The sequence below is a fragment of the Epinephelus fuscoguttatus genome, linkage group LG4 (assembly GCF_011397635.1).
Source record: "Epinephelus fuscoguttatus linkage group LG4, E.fuscoguttatus.final_Chr_v1".
NCBI lineage: Eukaryota > Metazoa > Chordata > Actinopteri > Perciformes > Serranidae > Epinephelus > Epinephelus fuscoguttatus.
Window position 1 is genome coordinate 818,699 of NC_064755.1, and position 14,033 is coordinate 832,731.

The window sequence follows — 14,033 nt, forward strand, 5'->3', positions numbered from 1 at the left end:
CCCATTACTGGACCCAGACACCCCACACCAATGTAGAATGGTTTTCCCAAGTGGGCCTAATAAGGCACACCTCTTTATAAATGGGTTTCAGGCTCTATTTTATCGATTATCCAACGGCAAACTAACTTCAGCCGGAGTCACATGCAGTGCACTCTTGGGATCATTTGGTCTTGCCATGATCTGAGAAAGTCCCTATTTACGTAGAATATTAACTTGATTTTTGACACTTTCACTTAGTTCCGATGTCATGTTTCATACCAGAACAATGCCACCGAGTAAACAATGATCTGCTGGAAACTACAAGCACAGCCACATTAATAAAAGGTGAACACTGAATGCAAGTTTAGTTACATGAATGACAGCCAGATGAGTACATCAGATCTACTTGTGCGTCATCTCAAGGAAATATGACCTTTTGGCCAAAGGAGTTGTGGTTATGTTGCAGGATCTTACTTGTTTCTTCACTGTACATGTTTGGTATACCATATAGCCTACCATGTGTGTTTTTTCTGAACCACCCTCAAATGTATTTATTGTTATTTCTAGGTTTACATAAAAGATGTGATTTTCAGTGTTGCCTATGAAGGCTACAACATGACGTTATCTTGCGTTACGTTTATGAAGTAGGCCTAACTGGATTTATACAGCTGCTGCTTTATTGCTTAATTTAAAATAAAGTATTTCCACGTGAGTATATGAATATTGGCTTTATCGACCTGTAGCACAACAATAAACGTTATGTTTATGAATTAAGTGGATTTAAAACCGCTGGTTTTTGTATTGGAAAGCAGTGAGAATGTAAAATGTTCCTCAGTGCATGGACAGTGTGGTCACAAGTTGATCTAGCTACTTCCCAATGTGAAGACATAGCTGGCTGTACGTTGTCGGATTTTTAATGGATCTGTCAGTAAAGTGGCGTTGTCATAGTGGTGTACCCCGTTAATGGTGCGTTCTTAATTTATTTTCCCATGACGAAGCGGGTTCGAATCCCGTGAAAATTTTCTTTTTTACGTTTCACAGGGCTGAACGGTTCTTTAATGTGGCACATGTTTATTTAGGCAGGCACCAGAGACGAAACTGTGTACGCCTATTTAGAAAATTTATTCGAGATAGGAGTTAGATTTACAGGAAAAGCAACTTGGCCTCTTCCTGTTTTCAACATTCCGTCATAACAAGTGTGATTCAAACCGCGACTGAGTGTCGGTCCGTGACTGGGTTCCTCCAACAAGAGTCCAAAGACGGATCAGGTTGGCTATGTGTATCATACCCAGACGCACAAAAAAATCTCTTAACGTCATGGTAAAATCCCAACAGGAAGTCGGCCATTTTGTTTTGAATTTTGTTTTGGCTTTTTGATGGCTTCATCGACCTCATCTCCTCATGAAAATTGATACACAGATCAAGAATGGCGAGCTCTTACATCTGATAGGGGCATCGCCCATGGGGGGGGACAAAATGCCTCTATAGTGCCCCCTTGAAATTTTCAAAAAACCCTCCACATAGGGGTTTTTTTGGAGTAGGAACATGAAAATTGGTACACATGTGTATGTTGTCCAGACGGACATAAAAGTCTCTTGCACCAATGGTCTACTCCAAACAGGAAATCGGCCATTTTGATTTTGACTTGTCATTTTGGCGTGATTTCCACATGTTGTATTTTAACGAACTTGTCCTAGGGATTTCATCCAATCGACTTCAGATTTTTTACAGATCATCCAGAGACCATGCTGATGAAAAGTTATTAAAAGCTTTTCTCTACGTCAAGGGGTGTGGCCGCTATGGCGCTTCCCTTGCCACCAAATACGTTTGGCATTTTGATGGCTTCAGCAACCTCATATCCTCATGAAAATTGACAAACAGGTCAAAAATGGTGAGCTCTTGCATCTAATATGGGCTTCGCCCATGGGGGGGACAAAATGCCTCTATAGCACCCCCTTGAAATTTTCGAGAAACCCTCCCCATAGGGTTTTTTTTGGAGTTGGAACATGAAAATTGGTACACATGTGTATGTTGTCCAGACGCACATAAAAGTCTCTGGCACCAATGGTCTATTCCAAACAGGATGTCGGCCATTTTGATTTTGACTTGTCATTTTGGTGTGATTTCCACATGTTGTATTTTAACGAACTAGTTCTAGGGATTTCATCCAATCGACTTCAAATTTTTTACAGATCATCCAGAGACCATGCTGATCAAAAATTGTGCTCTGCATGTCTGTAGGTCAAAGGGCGTGGCTGCTATTGGCGCTGCCATTTTTGATCCATCGCCATGCATATTGAAGCAGCTCTCTCTTCCACATAATTCATCCAAACTGCTTCAAAATTTCTGTACATGATAAGAGCCCCACCCTCAACGCCTCTATATGCTCGTAGGCAATGTCGCTCATACCGCCCCCTTGTGCAAACAGGAAATGCCCTATTATACATTGACATTGTCCGATTTGCTTGAAATTTCACATGTGTGATGAGGGTCCGCTCCTGGACACACCTGCACACGTTTAGTTACAGTCCTAGTGCCCATGGTGGATGAACAAAACATTGCATTTTTTCACTCCTGCCAGGTTTTTTCTCCCTCTCGCTTCGTGCCACAGCCCCCACGTGCCTCAGGCCCCTGCAGTTACATGGGGGAGCGAGGGCCCAATCACAGCTGCTTGCAGCTTTAATTTAATTTGATATTTGATGTTTATGGTTTATTTACAACCTAGTTATAGATAGCATGTAGCCTTTTTTTTTTAAGATTTTTTTTGGTCAGTTTTGCCTTTGATAGGAAAGTTAAGTGTGAAAGGGGAAGAGAGAGGGGGAATGACATGCAGCAAAGGGCCACAGACTGGAATCGAACCCGGGCCGCTGCGGCAACAGCCTTGTACATGGGGCGCCTGCTCTATCCACTAAGCCACCGACGCCCCGAGCATGTATTTACTTTTTATTCAGAACCACACGTAGGTCTACCTGTATGGAAGAATGAGCATGTGTTGATAGTGAGGCAGAGATAAAAATGAAAAATAAACGAAAAATACAGAAACATTTGGGTTGTTCTTATCGGACACGATTCAGTGGATCAGGCTTCAGTTACCAGCCAGTCACAGCACCACCTGTACGCTATACCTTCATCATTTACTCTCAGCTCAGATTCAAACCTGTATGTCCTTCTGTTCCAACATTGCTGTTATATCATATATCATATCATATATCTTATATCAGAAATTTCTTAATGTAGGCTGTTTGGTCTAAAGAATGATTTACTACCGTGCTATCATAGACATACAGTACAGGCCAAAAGTTTGGACACACCTTCTCATTCAATGCGTTTTCTTTATTTTCATGACTATTTACATTGTAGATTCTATTTGCTTTTTGTATTCTTGTATAGGGGCCCGATCGCATCGTCTGTGCTGACTTTGGGGTCTCTAGGGTGACAGGGGACTGCACAGGTGCCCCTAAAGGCACTAAAATCTCCAAAAATAAAGGGAAAAATGCTTTTCTTTAATATTTCATAAACACTTTGAGCCAGATGGCTGAAAATTTAGTATGTGCATTGTGACCAGGAGCGTGACGAGTGTGCTGAGTTTCATACCTGAGCGACCTTCAGAAGTGTCAAAGGTCAGGGGGTATCTGGCAGGAGAGGCCTCATCCTGAGCTTAACTGTTTAACCCTCGACCTCAGCCTAATCCTTACCATTTCTGAATATGTTGCTCAACAGAGGGTGTTGTGCATGGATTCGCTGGTCCTGTTGCAATACGACCACCGTAGAGCTACTTAGCTTTCAAAAGGCCTACTGGCTTGACACTCGAGGTCATCAATCTATGTCCAAAATAAAGTTCACACACCAAATTTCAAGTCATTTGGTCCATTTTTGGTCGAATGGCATTCACTTGAAGTTTCCAAATGGCGATTACTTGAAGGCCCGCCCATCAGAAAGTACAGGTCTGAGGGACACCAAACTGACGCCTTTCTGCTCGTCCCAGGCCACTGAACGACATATAAAATAATCAGACTTCCACGACTTTTAGAAAAGAATTTGCTTCAAACTGACCAGCTGTGTCAGAGGCTGTTAGAGTGTATGAACCTGACACCCTCTTGAATTTGATTTTGTGAGACATCCAGTTTAGAAAACTAAATGACTTGAGGGGTTTGCGTTTTGTATTCTTGTATAGGGGCCCGATCGCATCGTCTGTGCTGACTTTGGGGTCTCTAGGGTGACAGGGGTGCACAGGTCCCCATAAGTCACTTAAATCTCCAAAAATTGAGGGAAAAACGATTCCCGGTCGCATCCTCTGTGCTGACTTTGGGGTCTGTAGGGTGACGGGGGGTGGGGGGGGTGGGGGGGTGCACAGGTCCCCATAAGTCACTTAAATCTCCAAAAATGGAGGGAAAAACGCTTTTCTTTAATATTTCATTCATTCATCACTTCGAGCCAGGAGGCTGCTATGTGCATCTTGACCTGGTGTGTGACAAGTGCGCCGAGTCTTGGACCCCAGCGACCTTCCCAAGTGTCAGACGTCTCCCCATTGCAACTTGAAGAGTGGGCACCTCGGTAGAGTGGGCACCTCAGTGTTCAATTCGCAATTTAGTCCAAAATGTGAAGGGGAAAAAAAAATCAATAATTATGAAAATGATCTGAATTATGTTCAAATCATGTCCACTTTACATTATTTCAGTCTATTTTCCAAATTCTTCTCTTTTTACATTTTGGACAAAGTTTTTAAAAGCAACATGACACTCTTTTTATTCTCTTTTAATCATGCCAATCTTTGAATATTGTGGCAAGCCAGGGGAAACCTCTGGGTCACCACAGCAGAGCGGGCAGACCCACAGGCTCAGGGCCTGCAGCCCATCAAGTGATCAGAGAGAGAGATTTACTTGCCTTTCTCCCAAGCACTCAGTTTGGTTGAGGACAAGCAGCAGTCAACATTTCTCTGGTTTCCACATGATTGAAGATCCTCAGTTCACGTGAGATTTGATGAACTTTGATGAACCCCACACCACAATGGAACCATGTGCAAAGTTAATAATGTTTGTGACTCACCTGGTCTCTCTCCCTCCTCTCCACCCAGGGAAGCTGGGCTGCATCCCCCACATCAAGTGTAACTAAATTGAAAGCCTCACCACTCTCTCACTCTGTGCCACCTAGGATTGATATGGCCATGAATCCTTCAGCCACAGGTGGACTATGAGAGAACAGGCCCCTGGCATATGGCCTGGTAAAAGGCCCCTTGTAGAAGTATTTTGAATAGCAATAGGATCTACAGTGCACATACATAGGCTACACTTATCAATGGAGCCATGGTTCCCCCACTTTTTGGTCTGGGGTAGCAGGGTTAGTGGGTCAAGGTCAAATATCACCTATCTACAATAGTTATGGCTATATATCAAGACTATGCCTGCAAGGTCAGTAAAAGTGAACTACTCAAAATGAATAAGTACTACAGTTCCTTGTTCAAAGGCTTTGCTTGGTTGAGTAGTTTGTAATGGGTTTGTCTCAATGAAAGCAGTGTTGATGAGCCAGTTATAATTGTAACTAGGTACGTCTCAGGATCACACTTCTTGTTTGCCTGGGAGTAGGGGTTTTCTTCCTACCTGTTGCATCTAACTGCAATTATACAGTGTTATAAGCAGATGCAAAGCATTTATACTTGACCTTGTCATTATAAAATGCTTTATATTGTGAGTATTTAGTGCTTATAATTGCAATTTTAGTGTTATAAGCAGATTATAATTTATCATAAGCATGACTATAATGCATTATAAACATGGGATGCATTGCTGCTGTTACCCAGCATTCTATTGATATTAAAAAGAAAATGTACTATTTAATACTTTTTTAAAAGCAACTACTCTAGCACTTTAACTCAAATAGAGAATCATCCAGCTTCATAACATTCAAGAGGCTTCTGAAGGTGTGGATTAGGACCAACCAGATCTGTGACCATGTGTAATCACCTCCATGAACTTGATGTAACAGAGCAGTGTACAACAGGGCCATGTGCAATTTCTTAAGCACTTTAATATGCAGTATGCACTTCATATTTATAACTGTACTATTTATTAGTAATATGTAGTAGGACAATGTGCAATCTTCATTTAGTACTGGTCAATTTTCTGTTATGCAGTAGCACTTTATCTAATATGCACTAGCACTTTGTAAGAGCATTGTGCAATTTAGATTTGTATTATTTAAATCTGTGCAATCCATGTTATCTATGCAACAGCACTTTATTTACATGCACCAGCACTTTATGGTAAGCACTTTCCTTTTTTGCACACTAGCTCGACCAGTCTCTGTACTCTGTTCTGTGTACTTGTATGTATATGTCTTGAATGATCTGTGTACTTTTATTGTGTATGTTCTGTTTCTTTTCTTTTTTTGTATTTTATCTGATGTAATATCAACCTGCCAAGGGACTACAGATGGAAACTAGCCCATGGCTATAATCTGGCATATTTACGTGTATATGTTCATTAATATGCACTGTCCCTTTTTAAATAAATAAATTGAACTTGAAATTGAAAATAAAAACTTTGACTGATCACTGACTTCACATTGACCAAAGTAATTTAAGGTTTAGAAACCCTGCTCTAAGCACTGACTCTTAAGGGCTTTGTAAATAATTCAAGAATACACATTTTGGACAATTTACTAGCAGACAAAGCAGCCAGCAGGTGCAAACCTACAGAAAAAACGCTCAACATTTACACCAATAGTAATAAGCTGGTTAGAATAAGTGTATATTAAAAATAAATTCACATCCAAACATGAGATATCAACTAGAACATGGTTTATTTCTTTTGCTGAACAAGCACATTACTGTTTGTTTGGTTTCTTTTTTTTCCTACGCTGAAGGAATCCCATTCTGATTCATCACCCAACTGATCCACTGTGCCATCCAACTCCAAGTCGTCTGAAGAACGATCCACTGCCGACTCATCTTGCGTTTTAATAGTCCGCTACCGGTGCTGTCCTAATGTCTTCCATTTTGTCTGTGTCTGTTCTACCACCTTTTTGTCCACACTTTTCTGCAGGGGGTAAAACAAAGAAAGAGAAACTCATGACTGAAAGTTCTTGTTAAACCAAGTCACAATCTGTGATTTGTCAGAGCATGTGAAGAGCGCATGGTGATTCCTAAACAACTACCACAGTGCAGAACTACTGTATGTTGTTTAGGCGTTATCATTCTAACCTATGTTCTGGTCGTGCTGTGGAATCACAGACTGAGGCTCTTAAGCTTTGCCTTTATGAAATATCCAATCATCAAAATTAACATGCTCTGAAAATGACTGAAGCCCACCCATATAACCCACTTAACACAAGGTCTGCAAAAGCTTTTGAGATTTTGGGGCGTCGGTGGCTTAGTGGTAGAGCAGGCGCCCCATGTACAAGGCTGTTTCCGCAGCGACCCAGGTTCGAATCCAGCCTGTGGCCCTTTGCTGCATGTCACTCCCTCTCTCTCTCTCTCCCCCCCTCACACTTACCTGTCCTGTCCATTAAGAGGCAAAAATGCCCCCCCTCCCAAAAAAAAAAGATTTCGAAGTGTGCCCTGTTCCGGATATGTCTTAAATCTAACAAAAAAGACTGGAATTACACATAGCATTTGAGACCTTGAATCCATGTCCCACCTTGTCACGGGGCTCTGGGCAAGATGAAACGCCTCCCACAGTAGCTGGAGGAGTGTTGAGAGCAGACACCGTAGGCTGTTCCATAAGAACGGCGACTGTGTCCACGAATGCACTGTCAGGCGAGGTTCTTGGCGGACCCTCTGCTGGTTTCTGTAAAACACAATAAAAAAACATGTGTTCCCCAATAGTTAGGAGAGTGGGCCCTGATCCGGAAAGTCTTAAATCTATCAAAAATGACAGGAATCAGGCATAGCGATTGAGACCTTGAATCCATGTCCCACCTTGTCACGGGGCTCTGAGCAAGATGAAACACCTCCCACAGTAGCTGGAGGAGGGTTGAGAGCAGACTCCGTAGATGGAACGGCAACCATGTCCAAAACCACACTGTCACGCTGGGTTCTTGGCGGAACCTCTGCTGGCTTCTGCAAACACAATACAAAAGCATGTGGTCCCCACTAGTTATGACATTGCCCTGTGAGAGTAAACAAGTTTCTGCCTGACAGAAATAGGCTGCTGAACAAGAAGGAAAACAGGCAGCTATTGAACAATAGTGTTTGGCCTTTTAAAGACGTTGCACAAACCACTCAACCTTGCACATCTGAGAAAACATTGCACAAACGTAGTATATTGGCTTGCATAAACTGATACATACCTTTCGCCATGGCCAGTCATTTCCTCCATAATCATAGGAAATTTCTTCGCCTATACTTATGGGCTGGATAGCGCAGAGGCAAATGTGACTCTTCTTATCAACCTCCACTAGCCTCATCCTACTATTTGAGTTCTTGTGGTCGTCGTTAACGAGCCGACAAAGGGACCCATCTTCTTTGGCGCCATCAACACTTAAACAAACAACATCATCCAGTTTTTGAATAAGCGGTGACGTTAAAGCAGTCAGGCAAAATGCAATTCTAACCTACACAACCAACAGTACAAATTGTTTTAATCTCAAATAAAACAATTTGCGCAATTGAATGCAATTGCATTGCATTGAGATCATTGCGAACGTGATGCATTGTGAGCTTGTAGATCTGCTATTTTCACTGTAATTGTGAACTTTTTTTTTTTTTAACAAATCTTCTCTTATGGGGGTCCCTGGCACAAAAGGTGTGTTTCCACCACAGGAACTTCGGGGTAATTTTACGGGGCCAGGGCCGTTGGTGTGTGTCTCCACTGCAGGAACTTCTCCAGCAGGGCCATTTACAGGAACCTTTACGGGGCCGAAAGGAGTCCCTGCCTCGGGGTAGGTACTCAGATCAGCCCTGAAAAATTCCGGGTGGGGCTTGAGATTTACTCTGTGCTGATTGGGCAGACTCAAAGCGGGGTGTGACGCCAAAAGAAAGCCCCGAAATAGCGTTGTTAAAAAAACATCTTCACGTCCAAAATAAGAGAGAATAAGTCAGTAAAAGACGTATGAGAGTGGTAGTAGTAAAAAAAATAAGTATGATAAATACGCAATTACGCAACGATCGAAACGACAATTTAAACTGACTAAAAACAATTTGCGCGATGATTGTTGCACGTCGCCGCCAGAGCCCGGGTCATGGTCTGCAGTGGAGACATGGCCACTGAGAGGGCCGAATGAGAGGACGGTTCCTGTAAATAGGGATGCACTGATCCACATTTTTTCACTTCCGATCTGATCCCGATACCTGAATTTGGATATCTGCCGATACTGATACTATTCTGATACCAGAGCTCTGTTTGCTTTAATATTATTATTATCATTATTATTGTTGATTTTATATGAGGCTGTAACAAACTCTTCTCTACAGGCAAATATGATATGTACGTATGTATGCATGTATGTCCCAAAAGGCAACTTGAGGTAAGTATAAGGTCAGAAAAGCAGGAAATCCTGTTCACAGGAAAAATCCCATCCTGAAAACAAATATGCAGCTGTACGGGTTTCAAATTGATTGTCAATATTTATTAAATTACAAGACAGTGTTAAACTACTAGTGCAATATACACTATCAAAAAACAACCTGTCATATTAATCTGAACAGCACAGATACAAATCAAGTAGACACTACTATGTATTAGTGTTGTCACGGTACCAAAATTGGGACCCACGGTACGATACCAGTGAAAGTATCACAGTTCTGAGTAGTATCACAATACCACAGCAAAAATGAGGCAGATGTGCCTTTTGTCATTTATAAAAAGATAAATCACTTTTCTATAATACATCACTGATATTTCAATGGAATAAATTACTTATTGACTTATTCATGCTTCAAAAACAGCATCAATAAGTGATTAACATAGGGGGGATCAAAATAAAATAAAAATCAACCAGCCACCCTCCTCCCCTGACAAGTTAAGAACAGTCCCTAAAGTGCGGTGAGGTTTGTGGACCGTTACCTGCCACAAAGAGAGAAATGTGAACGGCTCGTTTCTCCTCTGACACGCCACATACCTGTGTGCCGCCACAGTTCGGCTGTTCAGGTACTTTTGTGCAGTCATGACGCCAAGAAGAGGACATTATTGGACCTGGAGTCGGACTTCTCTGATGCCGGTAAGCCGTTCTTGCGCCGTGCAGCACTATGAGCCTCCACCATATTTGACAGGAATACATTCCCGTCTGTGTCTGTGACCCCCGTTCAACCCACAACCGGCAGGATTCACCTTTAGTTTCTGCTGCTGGTTGAAATCTGTACTCCGCGCTGAATGATTTATTTTGCGCGCACAAAACTATTTTTAGTCGCAAATGCGAGTAAAATGCTCGCACCATAGAGCTCTGTAGTGGGAAACAAATCACTGTAGCATATAAACAAATTGAACCTACAAGTAAAAATAAATTAATAATAACTTTAACTGCTTAAAGATACTCAATAGCTCAGTTCATACCTGAAATGTCACTGGATACAAACTACTGCAGCGGCATATCGAGTGCCAGGTGGCCAGCGTGCACCGTTATTGGACGCCGCATGGACACTCATGTTCTTGTGATTGGACTTTGAACTTATCCCACAGTAGTGGTACCTGAGGTACCGTAGTACTACAGTACTCCAACATTATGGTATCATATGTACCGTCGTGTTTTAGTACCGCGGTCAGTGCAACACTACTATGTAGCAATCATCATATCATTCCAGCAGACAACGTGAAAGCACAGACGCGGCTCGTGGATTGGAAATATCAGCAGGTGGATCGGAAATTTCCGATCCATGAATTACGTTGGTATCGGAACCCGATACCGATACTGGATCAGATCGGCCCCATCCCTACCTGTAAAGTTCCTACACCCCTCCCTTTACCAGAACTCCTGCAGTGGAAACGCGCCTAAAATGTTTTTTGATGATGGGGGTCCACGGCCAAATCAGTGTATATCATATCAGTGTAGGGGTCCTTGACATGAAGTTTTTGAAAACCACTGGGCTAAACAGTGGATTTAAGATGGGCACATTATGAAATGAATTATGAACCCAGCATTATGAAATGCAGGGTGAGAACTTGCAGCCAACATTTTCCTTTTTTTCCTGGTAGAGTGAGATGTAAACCTACCACAGAGACTTTCCAGCGAACATGAAAACGTGTTGAGTAGGTGTGTATACCTCTCTCCTCCTCTGTGCTTCCATGTCAGAGATAAGGTCGCCTCTATACTTAAGGATGAAGTCACCTTGGTTGAAGGGTCTTCTGGCAAATACTCCACGCTCCATGCCCTGTAACAAAAGCGGCAAAGTTTATTCAGGGGTCAGGGGAAAAAATTATATGACCTGGCTCCCTGACTTCAGTATCATTACTGAGGCTCAAAATCATTGATTGATATACTATTGATATACTAGTAATATTGGACTCAGATTTAAACTTTGAGCAGGGCTCTACAGTGCGAGCGATTCACTCGCATTTGCCCCTAAAAAAATATGTGTGAGAACCGGAAAAATGATTTAGGTGCACAGTGTGCAAGTCAAGATCAAAACCTGTTTTATCTGCCACCGTTCAAAAACTACAAATCCCACAATTCTCTGGTCACAACGCAGGCGACAACGCCACACTGTTACCTGTTGTATATTGGCCTCAGGCTTGGCCGATTGTAGCACTACAGAGAGTCCAAGAGGATCGGTGTGTGTCTGTGTGGGACTGTTTTTCTTTTAAAAAGAAGTTACTGCACAGCGTCAGGTGTGCAGAACCTGCATTGGTGCTGCTGCTGTCTCACGGGGCCAACACCAATCCATATAATTAACCAACCACAAAGCCGTGTACGATTGCTGCGTGGCTAAAATGAAGACAGCCAGTGAGTCTAACAAGTCAAATATCCGCCGACACGGGTCACTGACTGAAGAGTTTGAAAGTATAACTTAACATGAACGCAGCTCAAACTGACCCGGTGCCTCAGCAGTACAGGGTGTCCTCCCGTATTTTACCTGGGTTGCTGTACCGGAGCTTGATGTTTAAAAAAATAAATAAATAAAATGCCAGGAGCATGTCGCGGCGGAGCAGAGAACAGTTGAATTTACAGCTGAAGAGCTTACATGTGGTGAAGACGTACAGCGGAGACCCGTCAGTCTCAGGGTGCATTTTTCATTAATATAAACTTCAGCCTCAAAGCTGTCTGTCCTCAGACTGTCCTGACCTGTCCCTGAACATCACAGAGAGAACGTGGAGCTGTGTGACAGGCTGCATTTTATTTACATCAGGCTGATAATCATGATAATTAATACATGCTAAGTAACAAGCTTGTAAGCTTACCAAATCAGATGTTACTGTGATTTAAGTAGTTGTAGATGTAGATGTAATTCATATTAGTTCAAACATTATTGAATATCATAACATATAAGGCTAATTTATGCTTAATGTGTCAAATATTGTGTTGATCATAATACAGAACAAGTTATTGTCTGTTGATTAAAAATATATCATGTTTGTATATTCTGGGTCACATTAGAAGTGTTTAGGGTGATTTTTTACTGTTCTGTTTTATCTTCTCGTTTCTGTGGTCTTTCTTTTAGTGTAAAGCAGTTTGAGTTGCACTTTATGTATGAAAAGTGCTGTATACATAAAAATCATCATCACTATCATTATACCTCCATCCATAACAACATAAAAAATGAAGTTTGGAAATTTTGGTTTGGTAGATTTTTGGTCAGTGTTTGGGTCACAAGAAGGAGAGGAGGAGGAGAGAGGAAAGAGATAGAAGGAGAGGAGAAGGGGGGGGGGGGGGAGAGGAAGAGGAGCAGGAAGGAGAGAAGAGAGAGGAGAAGTGAAGGAGACCAGAGGGGAAGGAGAGAGGAATGAGAGGAGGAGAGAAGATGTTACTTTTATGAAAGTTATGTTTTCCAAATTAAAACATAGCTTACTGAGGATCGATTCAACCATTCATTTGTGATTACACTGATCACTAGCTTTTAGTCGAGTTTCTGAGCCTTCTGTGGGTATAACCCATGCCCCATGAAAGGAAGACGGAGCTTAATAAGCGTGACGTGCCCGGTGTTTCGGTTCAACTGGTGAGCGTGTTAACTGGTGACCTCTCGTAATGTAGCTAATATAATGTGAGAAAGTCGCTAGTTAACACACTCACCAGTTAAACTGAACCGGAACACCCGGGCATCCTAGCTAAGCACCCCTGTTTTGCTCATATTTTTTCCTTTTGAAAATAAGTCGCGTATTTGACGCAGCTAAACGGGGCTAAAGTTAGCAACATCACTCGTCGTTTCATATAATCCGTTACTTCCGCCACTATTCCGTTCGTTAACATTTAGCATTGAACAGTTCAAAGTATCAGCAATGTTAGGACAGGACTAATGGTAGGCCTACTAAACCCTCACGCTTTATGAACGTATTTAATGACAAAATAATTAACAAAATGTTCTTACCTGTAGCGATCCATGATGTTAAAGTGTAGACCTATGTAAACGTCACGACTGATCGCTGCAGTAGAACGATTCGCATTGGCTCGATGTGCGGAGGGGCGGGGATAATCGTACACACTTCCGGAAGTGTGTATCAAAATGTAGTGGCGAAGTCTCGCCGCTAGGGGAGCAAGGCATACACACATGATACACACAAATCTCAAAAATCGTGACATGTGGGACCCCCTCTGAAACTTAGCTGTAGCATTCTGGAGGCGCTCTTGAGTTGATTTAAATGAAAAAACTTGTGGGGTCCGATTTTTGGACCCCACAAGTGAAGTGGTCCCCACGAGATTGGTGGGCTAACTCCTTTTTGGCCCCACAAGTTATGGCATGGGAGAGCACACACACACACATACACACACACACACACACACACACACACACACACACAGTGCTGGCAGAACAAATGTGGAGTGATGAGATTAAGAATGTGGAACAGCTGACATCACTTTGTACTAGCAAAGATGTGACTGACTATGACTGGGTGATTGAGTAAGTGTAATATAAACATGAGTTATAATATTTTCATCCTTTGTTTCTACAAGGACCACTCCTATGTCCT

General features: G+C 42.3%; 1 protein-coding gene across 4 annotated transcripts; it reads right to left on the reverse strand.

The window, feature by feature from the left end:
* Positions 1 to 6,780: 6,780 nt before the first annotated feature.
* On the reverse strand, positions 6,781 to 13,468 carry LOC125887568 (N-lysine methyltransferase KMT5A-like). Of its 4 annotated transcripts, none has more exons than XM_049574519.1 (6): positions 13,433 to 13,468; positions 11,174 to 11,281; positions 8,266 to 8,455; positions 7,895 to 8,035; positions 7,614 to 7,763; positions 6,781 to 7,013 (listed from the first exon to the last, which is right to left on the reverse strand). In XM_049574519.1, exons 1-6 carry the CDS (start codon positions 13,444 to 13,446, stop codon positions 6,945 to 6,947), a joined length of 672 nt encoding a protein of 223 aa, XP_049430476.1. In that variant the 5' UTR covers positions 13,447 to 13,468; the 3' UTR covers positions 6,781 to 6,944. The 4 variants fall into 4 exon arrangements, with proteins under 4 accessions (XP_049430476.1, XP_049430475.1, XP_049430478.1 ...); XM_049574518.1 differs by having other exon boundaries at positions 11,124 to 11,281; positions 13,433 to 13,461; XM_049574521.1 differs by lacking the exon at positions 7,895 to 8,035 and having other exon boundaries at positions 11,124 to 11,281; positions 13,433 to 13,461.
* Positions 13,469 to 14,033: the final 565 nt, after the last annotated feature.